Source organism: Cynoglossus semilaevis, chromosome 1, assembly GCF_000523025.1.
Source record: "Cynoglossus semilaevis isolate Cse_v1.0 chromosome 1, Cse_v1.0, whole genome shotgun sequence".
Taxonomy (NCBI): domain Eukaryota; kingdom Metazoa; phylum Chordata; class Actinopteri; order Pleuronectiformes; family Cynoglossidae; genus Cynoglossus; species Cynoglossus semilaevis.
In genome coordinates, this window is record NC_024307.1 from 17,044,138 (window position 1) to 17,059,758 (window position 15,621).

At 38.6% G+C, this 15,621-nt stretch overlaps 1 protein-coding gene across 3 annotated transcripts in view; it reads right to left on the reverse strand.

Annotated features, from left to right (window-relative positions):
- The window catches only part of ppp2r5eb (protein phosphatase 2, regulatory subunit B', epsilon isoform b), a 28,349-nt gene that overhangs the window by 10,314 nt on the left and 2,414 nt on the right, over positions 1–15,621 (reverse strand). For 2 of the 3 annotated variants that reach the window (XM_008315463.3, XM_008315455.3), the window contains exon 2: positions 11,884–12,044. In XM_008315463.3, coding sequence (XP_008313685.1) covers positions 11,884–12,040 — 157 coding nt within the window. In that variant the 5' untranslated portion in view covers positions 12,041–12,044. Of the gene's footprint in view, positions 1–11,883; positions 12,045–14,915; positions 15,091–15,621 lie in introns of those variants that run through there. The other variant, XM_025055850.1, reaches the window with a different exon arrangement.

Below are 15,621 nucleotides of genomic sequence, written 5' to 3' on the forward strand. Positions count from 1 at the left end.
TCAAGTCCCAGTCATCCGAGTCACTTGGGCCTGGCAATACTATCAAAACCATCAAACACAATGTTAGTGGTGGACGAAATGAACAGAGGTAACTGACTGCTACTGATGGAGAATAAACACCAACAGACCAGTGGTTTTCAACATGTGGGACACGGCCCCCCCCTTTTGAGAGATAGAAGAGCACTTCAGGGGAGAAAAGATAAACTAGCTAACTTAGATAAGAAGGAATGGATGGACTTGTTCCACATATAGTGAGAAAGGAGAATGACTAATGCTGTAGCACAAGAGAATACGTATGAAAATGACCATTTAAAAGATTGGATTTCATGGACTGGACATCAATTTATGTCATTGTTTTAATCAACAAATAAAACTACCATTGTGTTCATTTTACAGTACAGTACACAACAGACATTTGTGTCAATTCGTGGTCATGCATGTGCGTATGTAAATACACTGTATGTGCGTGGGCTTGGTGCTGGTGTCAGGGCGTAGCTTTCTAGTTTGGCAATTACCGAGAGGGAAGTTTTAAAGGCTGACATGGATTTTCATCGAAATCCAATCATTCATTCTTCTCCAATGTGAACTTGGAATAAATATAGAAACCATTTGCCCATGTCGACGTGATAACAATGGGAAACACCAAAGACAGCAGTGTCAGAAACTACCCAGAGACTACTTTTTAATCTTATAAAAAGTCGTTTCTGGGTTGGGTGTGTCTGTTGCTCTGGGCTATTTTACACCAAAACTGTCAGTTAATCTTGAGTGTTTTTTCTTAAAGTTAAGATAATTTTTCTAGAAATACCCATCCCTGCTATTCTGAGATGCTTTTATGAGTGCGGTGCAGGCCTGTGGAAACACTGATGCTCTGCTTCGACCTCAGCAGCTTCACTTTGTTCAGTTTCTACAGCCTCAAGAGAGGAAGAGAGAGAAAGAAAGACTCATTTGAGCTGCGCTGGCAGAAGAAGAAAGCAGCAGCAGCTGCTTAATTAAAGGTGGGAAAAGGCTGGAGTATTCACAGCAGCAGAGAGAAAGTGAGGCAGCAGTCGACAGCTCACCACAGGAACTCCTTCAACTTAGGCTAATTACATAACAGTCATATAGCAAAGAGCTCGCGGATATGTCACTTCTTAGTGAAAAGGCAGCTCTTATATGTTGTTGGATGTCTGTCTGATATGCAGTTGCCTTCATTTTTTTTTTATCTGAGAATCTCATGAAACGGTCGATTTACCTGTTCATATGTTAAAGTAAGATGTACCTTAATAATTCTGAGAAATGCACACTTTTCTTTCTGCTTGTTTTGTTTGGTCTGAATATTACTGTTCTTAATAATACTACTTACATTTAATTAAACAGTAAGGACACATACTTATAATTTCATCCATCCTCCGCATTTGTTATGTGGGTGATCCAGTATGTTCGGAGCAGGGGGTCGGGGTTTGAGGATGTGTCCATCAATGTATGAAATAGTGATGATTTAAACAGTGATATTTTAAGTTGGACTTAAAACTGCCAATTTAAATTCTCTTTAAAGATTCCCATTACATTCTTTATGGAGAAATGAGAACAAATAAAAGATCTCATGGGAAACTAAAACACAGACTGTGAATGTGTTGTGTACAATCACAGACATAACCATATAGACCCATGGTAGACTTTCTACTAATACTAATCATCAGATCTCAGTGTCCCCTGACATTTACTGGACTGGTTATTCTTTCCAATATGTTAGTTACTATAAAAAGTCAGTTACTTCTTGTTTACTATGGAAAATACTTTCCTGTTCCTCAGTCGTAGGGTTACACGGCACAGCAAACACATTGCTGGAAACACAAGTCTGGTAAGGTGTAAGATGAGCAGGTAACACACTCACACACACAGATTGTAGAGGGGAAAGCCCCTGGTTGTGAGAAGCGACGGATGTGTGTGTGACAAAGTGGGAGGGGCTGAGTTACAGTGAGAGACGGGGCTGATGAACTGAGCAGATGACTGGACTTTTACCTAAAGGTCAGTTGGTAGTATGTAATGTGCTGGCTGATATTGTGTATGTACACAAGCTCCACCCTTGTCACTAGATACAGGTATAAACACAGGAGATTCACATGAACTTCACATGAGTGTGAACTTCTGAACAATCACAGAGATACTGTGGGAAACTGAAAGAAGTCAAATCACTCAGGTTCTTAATGTAAAACATAAAACCATTATCATTTAGTTATCATTAAAATTGTCCTTTACGATGTTAACCCCATCAAATAGTCACCGAATAATCAACTATCTACATTTCAGGGCCAAAGACTAACCAAAAATTAAAACGATTATTTGTAAATACGTAAATCCTAATAACAAAATGTATTGATGCGTTAGACAACTTCATGAACAAGACAGATTACTGTCATTTCCGTACTATAAGGTGCTGCTTTTTGAAGCTTTGAACCACGTGGCTTAAACAATTATGCAGCTAATTTATAGATTTTTTACGGGCTGACGAAGTTCATTCCACTAGCGATCAATGGCTTTTCTGATAGGCTGCTGTGTGTTATACTAGTAGTGTATTTCTGTCTGTGGATGTCTGTGTGCATGCGTGCGAGAGAAAACGGTAGCAAGAGTTGAGAGCAGTTAAATCACATGTTCTGTTGTGCTCGGTGTGGCTGATAATAAAGACACCAACTTGGCTGTTTCTATTTACCTCTGCTGCGGACAAGTGAAGGGAGTTAGCCCCAGAGCTAATGTTAGCTTCAGACCTGGATCACTAAGTCACCTCTGTGCATTCCAACTACAGTCGTTGAAATCATTCAACCAATTAAACCATTAATCCCAAGTGTGCGGAGAGATCAACAGGTGTACCAATTTAGTTTCATTGGTCTAATAACTACTATTTAATCACCTGCAAATAATTTATTGCATGTACTTTTTTGTGGCGATGTGAAGTATGTGCTGTCTCAGAAAAGGTTGAGAACTCAGATATAGTAGTACAGGATCTAAACACTAGACACACAGTAGTAAATGTGTAGCTTAATATTAGAAATATGCAGCACTTGCTGTCACACACACAAATTATTTTGTTTAATAGTTCTGTGTCTCACTGTGCAACCCTGCAGTGGAACTGTGACTCATTTTTGTACAATTTCACAAACTAAATAACATGTTTCTTAAACACCCAGAATCAAAAGAGTTCTCCATCAAATCAGTTTATTACTGTTTGATTTGCTTGATAACAACAACCATATTTATAGAGTTATTGACTCCTGGGGCAACTGATGCAGTTAAGGTTTAGACCAGCCTCTGCTGAATCCCACAGTAACAACTTCATTCAGTCTAAGCCAAACTCCAATCAGATTTAAAACCTTGAATTTAAGTTGCACGGCCTGAGATATAACTAGTTTCCCTAATGACAGCCAATGTTCTTACTGACATTCATACATACACTCTACCATTCAACCGGTATCCCATCAGTCTGTGCAAAGTGACTGAGGTTAAACATTACATAAAGGATTACAGCAACAAGGGATGATGAAGGCCGACTGTCATAACATCTGTTCTCTTTGCTCCTCTCACTCCAGGCAGGAACACAGGCCAACATGGCCACCACCGTCAGCTGCACATGATAATATACACGGCAGGCTGGCTCACTTCCAGCAGCCGGATGTTGTTTGACATTCATGTGCATGTACAGGAATTTAGTTTATACATTGACATGGAGTCCTGTTAGAGATGCACAAACAAAACAACCTCAAGTGTTTTTCGTCTAATAATAATTGAGATTTCAATCAACACCATACACACATTTGTGTGTTTTTACTGTTGTTTTGGTGCTGTACTGCTGCTGGAGCCTTAATTTCCCTAAAGGGAAGTCCAGAGGGATTAATAAAGTGCTATCTATCTAAAAAAAAGTCAAGTGGCCAATTCACAACAAACATTTAAGGCAACTAAAATTCTTCATAAAACACACTAAAATCCAATCATTTTCTGAGTCTGAAATAAATAAATATATACATATTTTAATTGTTCCTACAGATCATGTAGCTTTGATTCTGCAGATCAGTGATATCATGACGAGGCTCTGGAAACCAATAAAGAGGTAAAGAGAGTCACTCCAAACCCACAGCTGTGGGAATTCTTTCCCAGATGCTGAAATATTCATCTCAACAGAATCTCTAAACAATTTCCGAGGTGCTTTTGAAGAGAACAGGAAAAAAGTACAAAATACTGACTACATTTAGACTTGTATACTATGATGACTCAAGTAAGAAATATAAAACTCTAAATAGTCTTGATTTTGTTTGCAAGGCTTTGGCTTCATCTAATAGTTTCATGTCACTTCCTTGTTTGATGTCATGTTTATGATAATACAGTCTTTGAGCACAGCACAGATATTAATCCTCTGGAGAACAGAAGGCTTCATTATACTGTACAGTACATGGATATGTACTGTCACACTGCCAGCTTCTTGTAATGAAAACCCTGCATCATAAATGTATATAGTGTATTCATGACCCAGATACATATTCACTCTGCTCCCTATCTCCATGTTCTCGGGTCTCATATAGGTGTTCCTACGAGGCGGCAGGCTGCTGTCAATCATTAACGTGCACCTCATTTTAGCTGGTGCAGCCGAAAAACACAGATGAGTTACTTTCACTCTGGCGCCACAAATACTGATGAGATAACTGAGTGACACTGACAGCAAAAGTGTTTTTGTTGTGTGTACTGCCCTCCGTGTTCTGTCCACAGTTAGCATAGAACAGGCGGTGCAGAGAACAAACGTGACACAGAATAAGCGAGACATTTTCATTTTTGTATGTACAAAGCGCTGGCCCTCCATTTTTGTAGCTCTGGATTTAAAGGGAATTTCAGATATTTCATGTGAAGTTTACACCTAGTCCTTGTTCATTTTTGTTCCATAGTCTGGGTTTTTCTGCCTTCAAACGCTTCTATCATGTAATTATGTCGAATTCAAACCATAACAAAGTTTCAAATGCTTTAACCAAATGTTTCAACCATTTCAAATGTCTAGACAATCTCTTTATGCTGGTTACATATAACTTTTCTAACCATCACCTTGGAAATGTAACTTTCAGGTGAGGTATTTCGCTCTACTCCATTAAGCAGATAAGTAACTTATTAGTGGAGGAAATAGTCAACTAATAATGTGAATAAAAGTAGGTGCACTTCTAGCATGATCAATGCTCTTGACTCTAAACAGATTATAAATACACAGTACTTTGCTAGTACTTTTCATTAGTTACAATGCTATTGTCCTATAATCGCTGAATGAATCACTTGAATGATTTTTGATTAAAAACAAGTCAGCTGGTATAACCATGGACCTAAACATGTAACTTTATTATAAAGACTTTTAGATGCCAGTCTGTAATGAGGAATTGTCAAGACTACAAATGTACTTCATCTACAGTGAACTTTCAATTCTCTTCAGGGTTGCTGAAAACACTCGTCTTCTGTTACTGTTCCAGTCCATTTTAAGTACACCTTTCCATCACACATGCACACGCACACACACGCATTACAAGCTGAGCTGGCTGCTGGTAGCCACAGCCTCTGACAGCAGGGGCTAACTTTAACACTCCATGCTCCTGTGCTAGCAGCTATTTACTCCCCCCACCACAAACACTGGCACAGAAAACACTGTCACTCACTCAGTTGGGTTTCAGCTCCCGGTCAGACACCAACAGGACCAAACAACAGTCATGAACGCCACCCATTTAAGCCGAACATGTGGACGTTAAAAGTTAGGCAGAGCCACGCTGCTGTGGTTCTTCTTGTTGCTTGTTTGTAGCTAGTGGTGCTGGAAAAATGTAAAGAGACACCTCCTGTATCGGGTTCCTCCTGGGGGGGCAAAGAACGTGTAGGAACTGAAGGAGGAGGTGGAGAAAGGGGGGGATAGGCGGCGTGTCAGTGGGCTTCATTGGTCAACCAGAGAGCAGAGAAAGCCGCAGAGCAAGTCCAGGGGCGGTCTGTGCAGCATTGTACATCTCTTTCTTTCTATTTTTGATCCTCTATCTTTTTTTAAAGTGGGCTGCTCAGTGGGGTCACAGGCAGATCAGCCGACCCACATGAAGTGGACCTGAAACTAAGACCAGAGAAGGTCTTCAGGGCTTGTTTAAACTTAGTGGTTGTAGTGGTGACAACCACAGACAATACTTTCAATAAAACCTAACACTGTGTATTGACACTGGGGCAGACAAACTGCACTCCTTTTTAGAGCAGCTGCAGGAAACTGATGCAGACAGGGCACATTAAGCCACTGGTGTTGGTGTTGCCGTGACCATAAATTCATTTTCCTGAAAATGCAGTTGTTGAACCTTGCCATTGATGGTCATCCATTCAGTTGTTCATTTATTGGTACCATAGTTCTTAGTGTGTGCTCAACAAAAACTATGAACTACAGTTAATATAAGACCATTTCCATTTAAGTTTAAGGTAACCACAACTACAATGCTGTAATTTCCCAGCCTGAAATCAATAAAGTAAATCTATATACGCTACCACTCAAACACTACTAACAAGAAGGGTTTACAATCAGAAAGAAAAACAAGGACTCTATACCCTACACTTATTGGGTGATATTTGGAGATAATACTTCATTGTACATATTTCCAAACAAAGATTATAAAGATTCTAAATAAAACACGTCTTCTTAAAAAACAACGAACATTGCGAGGAGTATAGAAGATAAAGCATGACTTTAAAATATTAATTGTGAACGCTGTTGCTATAAATAGGACTAAATGTTTTTTGGATAAAAATAACGTAAATGTCAAGATGGTTTGACTATTTCCTCAAGTAGTACAAGAGAGGAGAATGAAGTAGAAGGATGAGATGGAACTGATGTTTAAGTGTAGTCTGACAGGAACTACCGCCTACCCCTCCTCTTCCTTCTCCTTTCCTTCCTTTTCTCCAGAACATTAAAGGGTGGACTAATCCCTCTTCTGGGTTTCCCAGCAGCTTGGTTTCTACCCATCAACTCCTCACTCTCAACATCCCTCGCCCAATCTGTTGTAACAGGTTGTAACACACAGATTCTAATTCCTACAGTATCCATATTAGAGTAGTGTCTGGTCCTACGGTGTTCCATGAAGGTTGGATTCACCCAGGCACTGTAATGTTTCTGTTGCTATGCCAACTCCATTGGTGTCCGAGGAGCTTGTTGGCAACCATCCCTGCCCTCTTTTTTTCCCTCAAAGGTTTATTACTCTGCAGAAAACTTTTCTCTGTAGCCGAGGAACAGCTTTTCCACTTGTATTCTGTGCTTATTTAACCTTTGATTATTCAAGCACTTGTGGTTGCTTTGGTTCACATGTACAAAGTTCTATGTGGTCTCAGCTGGGAGGTGTTTATACAAACTTCAAACATTTGTTTTGAACATTTCAGAGCCAACTCCACCAGTGGCAGTTTTAAAAAGTACAAAAAGGATAATTTATGTAACGTTCAGTTTTTTACGTTACAAGATTAATGCTCAAATTCAACTATTGAAGCCTGAATTTAACATTTGTGAGCAGAGAACTTGATAAAAACATCCATTAGACCTGGTGACAATACCTAGCTGTGTGGATGTTTTGGGGTTTCTTCATGCTGCAGGAATAATGTCAATATAAGGCACTGATACTGGGGTAGACATGCTGTATCAATGGACCTATTTCATTCAGAGCATGTAAAACAAACAACAAATGTATACATTTTAGACCTGTTATTTTTATTTCCTTCCCAGATCTTTGGTCTAGTGTTTGTTTTTCAATTGCAGTTTTAAAAAACAAAGAAAGAGTGACTTAGTGAAAAGTAATTTTTACCCAAGAACAGGACACTTTGAAACATTTCTTGGGTTTTGGGACATGTAAGGATGTTGTTGATGATGACAACATTGAGAGTGCTCCTGAAGTCTCAATGAAAAAAGGTGTGAGTTTTTTGGGCATGGAGAGATTCTGTCTTGTTTGAAATTCCTGACCGTATGCATCACTCCTATCCGCCCCTCGAGGAAACTGCGCCTTCCTCTACACGTCTAGGAAAGAGCTGCTTTGCCAAAGGTTGGATTTTATATAAGCCACCATGACTTACACAGAACCAGCTCATCATTTCTGTCTGAAGTCTGGCCTGTGACAGTGACTAAACCCAGAGCAGGATGAAGAGCAATGAGGCTACATGTGTCCTACACTGTCGAGGATGGAGATGATAATGTTCATTTAAACATTTAGATGTGTCTACATACACATTTAGACATATAGTGCATAATGACAGGAGTTTACTGAGAAATAATAAATTAAAAAGATAAATTGCAGTAACAACACTGAATTGAATAAACAAAGGAAAGTGAGAATAACATTAAGTTAATTTTAAAAAAAAACAATTTCAAAAATAATCTGGGTTGATGCAATGTTTCAAACATTCAGCATAAGACCAACTAAACAATTTGCTAAAGTTGAAGATGACCAAAGGATTCCTTTGTTTTTTTAGTATGGTAATTAGCTAATACTTCATAACTTCAGGTAACTTCGTGAATGACACAAAAATGTAAAATATTGTACTTTTAACCTTCGACTGACTGTTCAGGCAGTACAAGAACAAGACAAGGCTCTAAATAATTGTTTTAGAAGAAGAAGAACAAACCAGGTGAGATTTGTGGCTTCTCAACATGGAGATAAAGAACAGTCTGAGATTCTTCAGCATTATTACAATGTGCAAAAGGAACAAAGGATTGGTCTATTACAATGTGCAAAAGGAACAAAGGAGTTTAAAAAGTTTAAAAAGAGAATGATGACTCTTTAATATGGAAAAACATTGACTGTATGCCCCCACTCATTAGGCTGCAGGACCTTCGTAACTTTTGTTCTTACTATCGCTGGTTTTGTCTTACTTGTTCCTTGTGATATGATGATGAAAAATATCAAGGACAGGGGATATAAAAGATATATAGATAAACAGATATTAAGAAAGTAAGGTCAACCATCCAGGAGTAAAACAGCAGTGAGACCTGCTATGATGTATGGTTAAGAGACAGTGTCTCTGTCTCATAGATAAAAGGCTGTGTTGGAGGTGGAGGAGATTAAGATGCTGAGATTTTCACTGGGAGTGACCTGGATGGACAGGATTAGAAATGAGCAGATCAGTGGAACAGTGAAGGAGCAGAGGGTTGGAGATAAAGAGAGGTGAGGTTGTGATGGTTTGGATATGCGGACATGTGGAGAGACAATGAATATATTTGATGATATATTTGCTGTAGAAGAGGATAAAAGAGAGACACAGGAGCTACAGTAGTAGACATGGAGATAGTTGGAGTGAAAGCAGGGGATAGGAAAGATGATCTACTGTGTTGACCCCTAGACGCAGTCAAAAACCAAAGACAATATTAAAAAGGTTTTAGCATTGTTGTTTCCTGATTTGCTAAACTTCTATGTATATTTCTAAAAATACATACACAAAAAAAAAAAATCAGGAATGAAATGTTCTGACTGCAGATGTTTTGTCCAACATTATTTTTGCATGGTTGTAAAAAGCCAATGAAAGTTCTTAGCGCATCAAATTTAATATGAACAGCCGTTAATTTTTTTGATGAAACCACAGGTTAAGTGTTGGCCTTAGATTTCATCTGACCTTGTTCTCTGAATCGGAGCGTAAATCTTTGTTAAAGCAGCTAGGTCCACACCCAACATGGCTTCATAAAATACAGCTCTGTCTGATTCACTTCAGTCTAACAGTTACATAACACTGTGAGATTGGAGCCAAGACAAGGCCGACAGATACCGGACTGAAGCTTACCTGAAGGCCATGCATGTGTTATAGATGTAGAGGAGCCACAAAAGCTGATTTCATTCAATAAATGAAAGCGTTGGTAGTAAAATGTGGGGATGATGACTGCTCTACAGACAGATGACTAATCATCTAAGGCTTAAAGTTCACATTGAACAACTAATAAACTTTTCAACCTCTGAGATACTTAACTTAAACCATGTTAATTGTTAATAAATGGAAAAAGAAATGAGCAGCTAATTTCTGTTTCCTCAAATATGGCAAAATCTGATCATATTAGTTACACACTAAATTCTGAGCAGGCATGCGTGACCCCAGATAAATTCAACAACCTCTTAACCTGTGTTTTCACAACTTCCTGTTGCACTTTGATATTCACTATGTTGACATGGCAACAGTGAAGAAACACTGATTTTCACAATATTATTACAATATTACCGTCTCAGGTGGGCCTTTTAAAGGGAAATTTAGATTGTGTTTGTCTGTATAACTTTACATGAAATTGACAACTGCAAAGCCTGCATTCTAACAAAAGCCATTGTTTGTATTCTAAATCGTTTGGGGGTAAAAATAGTGGGTAACTGGGGCGGGACAAATTGGGAACTGGGAAAATATTTTTAACAGTATCAATTCTGTTAGTTAGTTAAGATATCACTGGCGTTCATTCAATATGCCATGTCAATTGATCACTTCACACTAAGACAATCGTCTTTCGATTTGTTTCACAATATTCATTTAGTCTCAGCCGGAAGATAATACAGTATATAAGCAGCAGACAGAGACCAACACCTAGTAATGAAGCCTGTTATCGACCCCGTTTCTAATTCTGGATGATCTGACTCTGTTATGAGCAGTGGAGCTCCTCAACCCAGCTTCCAGTGGACTCTAGTCAGGAGCTGCATGCTGCGATAAAACTGAGTAGGTGAGAAATGTGTGGAGTCGCCTGAATGTCAAGGGAAAGTGTGAAAATGAAACTGGGAGGTGTTCAAATTTAAAAAAAAAAAAAAGAGCATGTTGCCTCATCCACAGCTAAATTACATTAGAACTGTAAAAAAAAAAACCAACAAGAAGCGAGAGTACAGTCTGTTCACACACAGACTGCTCACTAAACTCACTGTACCATAACACAATCTTCAGTCAGTGTCACTACTGCTCCTGTCTTTAGGGAACACAATTACAAAATGAAAATTTAAAGCAACTACAGGAACTAAACTGATTATTCAATTAACAAGTGTAATATTTATTGACTAGTGAATAAAACACATTCTAAAAGTTGATGTTTGTAAAAATTTTACAGCACTGTTTGCAAAGGGGGATGCTGTTTGGGGGCCTTGGCATGGAAAAGTGTAGGAACCCCTGCAGTAGGACAGAGGTCACTTAAAGGTGAACCCCAGTCTGAAGTCTGTTGTCTGAGTGTTTCCATTTTAACAAGTGCAGCTTTTCTAGGAATTACGGTAAACAAATATGTGGTCATTTTGTTGTGAATCAGCCAATCAGATTCACTCTGTACAAGGACAGAGCAAAACTGAACTGAGCTTAACCATAGTGTCTGTAATTTATTACATGACAAAATAATTGTATAAATAGTTCTCAACAGTTCTTGTGCTGATATCACTAGATGACACAGTATATTTTTTAGAAATTAGCAGCTATGACATTGTGCAGATGCAAAGCGACAGACTCCAGTGTGTAATTAGTGGTATTTAATAAACTATTTATTATTACCATTTAATATAAGACCATTAGACTACTATTCTTTATGTTTATTTATAATAAATTCAGGCGGACAACGCCACTAAAAAAAATTTATTTGAATTTTATAAAAAGTATTTTAAAAACTTAAAGGTATGATGTGAAGAGTTTAGTTACAAATAAAACACGCTTTCAATGACATGATCAACCTGTCTAGGCATGAACTTGTCTTTCTCACACACACACACACACACACACACACACAGTGTGTGTATAAACATATCAACAGCACCTAGACAGAACAAGTACAACCAGACTCCAGAGTGAACACAGTGAGAAAACAAAAACGCACTCGGCTACAACACCTCCTGCCAAAGTTTCATCACACAGCAGAAAAGGGAAGGACATTCAAATTCACGTTATTCCTACCCTTGAGCAGCGGCAAGGGCGTGAGCTCTATGGGTTTGCCCTGAGAGCGAAACTGGGACGAACTCTGCGACCGCTTCGGCTTGACCTTCCTGACAGACTTCCGCGAAAATCCATCCACTTTGTCCACAGATGGAGATGTGGTGGCTGCCGAGGACATGGCCCTGATGAAAAGATAGAAGAGAGAGTAAATACAAACATATTTTGAATAGAGAGCACATAATTATTCGGCATCCTTAAAAACACAAGAGGAAACAGAAGACAATTAGAGGAACTGTATATCAAAGATATTAGACATTTTCTATATTATAAATGTACAGTGTTGTCAGTGGCCAGAATTCATTAATCTACTGAAACAGACAAAGAGGAAAAGAGATACTAGAATTCTAGGGATTTTTTTAGGGGAAGACTTTTTAACTATTATAGCCAAATACTTTCCACATAAACATAATTTAAAAGTTAAATGAGCCAAAAAAACAAAACCAAACTAGCTTCAAAAGTGCCTAAGAAACTGAAAAAAGGGAAGAAAAATATTTTGATATTAATTTATTGTCAAAGCCCTCCTAAAAATGAATAGAAGAATAGTAAAATACTAAATGAAATATTCAGGCATCTCTGATTGTAAGAACTTACAAGAGTTCTTAATAAATACTTTGCTTGCAGCCTTGCTTTAACACTGCTAATTAAATTGCTTTCAACTATAAATGCTATCAAAGCTAGTTTTGTATTCAGCCCCTAATGAATTGGGGCTGAATCTGGAGTACAGGAGGTCAATGACCTCACTGTCCCAGACTCATTCTTCAGATATGATTATGCACCTTGTAGTTTCGCTACAGACAGAAGAAACCAATCTAATCCAACAAAGCACAAATATTTCCAGGTTTTTATTAGTCCACATTCCTGCCGCTTGTTTTTTTTTTTTAGTTGTTTAGCTCATAGCAGCCATTACCACTGCCAATAAAGTTCCACGCACAAACAATACCACACACCAGAAACACAGGAGTCTACCCGCAACAATCGACTTGGCTCTGTCTTCCAGCTGCAGCCGTCGCAGCCACAGTGGGAGGAAGCTGAGAGGAAACGTCCGCTGCTGAGTGTTTGCTGCAGATTATGACTTTGGTGGGCATTAAAAATACACACAACAAACAAAACCTGAGTTGCAGCGTTATTTTTTACTAGTGAGCCAGCTGCTGAGAGAATGTCATCCACAAACAACCACACCCACCAGGAAACGGGTGGACAAGAGTGAAAATTTTACTGCAAAAAAAGTTAGTTACAGAGAAAACGGATTAAACCATTTTAATTAAATACCAACAACACCTGATAATTCAGCATTTCATTGGTTGAGACACATAGCCATGTTCAACTCAAGCTAACACTGATGCAGAACCGAATCTGTAGGCCCTGTGTCTATGTGTATTAAAGATCACGGAACAAGACTTCCAAAACAATAATAGTAACGATGATGAAATAGCTGATGTATGAAAGATTAATTGTTCACATTAATTATTCAATCCTGTCAACACGCCAAGCCCAGATATTACAAAAAAACATAAAAGCATGGTCACATGGATGTAAATTTAAGCCAAAGGTCCAGTGGCAAAAGGATCAAGCCTGTTATCAAGGGATTACTGGTTGACATCCCACCTTTGCTGTCTTTGTGTTGAGCAAGCACTAACTCCTTTGCATCGTTTACTCTGACGTCAATCTCTGATCACCAGGATTAGGGTAATGGGGTAAATGCAGACAACAAATTTCATTGTGTGTATGTGTGTCTATAAAGACGGTCCTTGGTTTACGACCTCCTCGGCCTACAGCATTTTGTGGTTATATAACCATCAGCCATAAATTAATTAAGAAAGTCTTGTTCCATCAATCCAACATTAAACACATTTCGCACTGTTTGTTTTGTTTGTCAGTAACATGGATGCAACACTCTAGAATCTAGTCCAACTAAATGACCCCCGCTCTCTTTTTTCTGACTCAGACTATGCGGACACTTAAGGCCTTAACTCAACTCAACTCAGTGACTGACAATTTTCAGAATGACTTCATGAATGTCTTGCCTTTAATAACATTGATCCAAATCAAATTGTTTTGTACAGATTACTAAATGAAGTCTGTAAACCACTCTGACTACTTCAGACTTCAGCACCAACATTATCCCAGGCGCAACACACACCTCTGTGTACAACAAAAACAACAAAAGTGCCAAATTGACACCTTTACATCGGTTCTGCTGCTGGGCTTACAGATAATAAACAGTCAAGTCAAGGCCTCTAACAATCACCTGCACTTGGAGATTATCACTGGTTAATGGCACAAAGCAGGACAGCTCTGATGTACACTCTCTTCATTGCCTTTGTGGCAGCCAGGTTTTATTTCTGTGAAGAGTTATATCCACTATTACAGGAAAGTAGTAGTGGTCAGAAGCAACAACTGCTGCTAAATGTCAAAATGTTTCACACACTGGCCAGTGTTTTTTCCAACAAGCATTTACAAAAAAAGGAGGTGAAATGTGGAGCTAATATCATCAATTTCAAATGTTTTAAACATATTTATGTTACTATTGTTTAAAAATCTCTGACTCTGTCTAGTGTGGAGATTGTAACTAAGTGCTTTTAAAACATTAAAATAACATTATTGAAGAAAACATTTCCCCTATTTACTGTAAACAAAGGACAAACCAAATCACTGATGTTAAAAGTGCTAAAAACATTCAGGATTAGTTTAGCATTTCATTAAAAATGTATTATTTTTTGCATTTTTTAAAAATAAATCAGCCAAGCTCTCACACTCACATTCTACCTCGGGGTAACACTTTGAGTCTGTGCCAGGAAAACTTGAGCTCCAGCAAAAAAAAAAAATCCACTTCATTGAGCCACAATCTGCTGCTTAACAAAAACCAAACTTTCAGTGAATACACTTGTGGATATTCTCAGTCATCCAGGTCATCATAACAATCTTATATTGAGATTCCAGTGAATACTGATAAACTGCCATCTTTATATAAAAAACAAACAGTCTCTGCTTACCCATGTAAAGGGACACTGGAGTCCCCCAGTACAACCATCAGGAACTCACTTTCTATTCCTCTCACGCTGACCACAACCAGACTAATGAGAACACTTGAGAAAGTGACCACAACTACATAGGAGGAGAGAGAGCCTATGGCTGATGGTCAGGTGTGTGACACCAAAGTCGTCCGACCAGACCTCTTACATAAGAGAGCAGATGACATTCACACCAGCTCAGAGAGGGTGGGATTTAAAATGAAGGAGGAAGGAGAGAGGAGGGGGCACAGGGAGAAAGAGAAGGGTGGGAAGGAAGGATGGAAGGAGTTGCTGTTTAACAGGATGTCAACAATAGTACAACGGAGTGAAAGAAGCTGAGAAGGATCACAATGTACAGATATTAACCAGAGTATAAACACAGGAAATAAAAACAGGAGATAGAGGGGATGAAAAATATAGTCTGCCTTTTTTTAAATAGAATTTCACCATTAAAAGTCAGAGCAGAATTAGGTTTCATTGATCTTGTCATGGTCACATTCAAGCACTTTTTTCCCTCACTCTGCTGCACAAAATCCAAGTTTCAATCACAAACTCAATGCTACTCCAAGCACAAACTCTGTTCCACTACATTACAGTGCAAATAGTCTGCCACTGCGCAGAGTTACTGCACAAACTACTATTTCTCCAACATTAAGGAACTAAAATTGTTACTCACAAATGGGACACA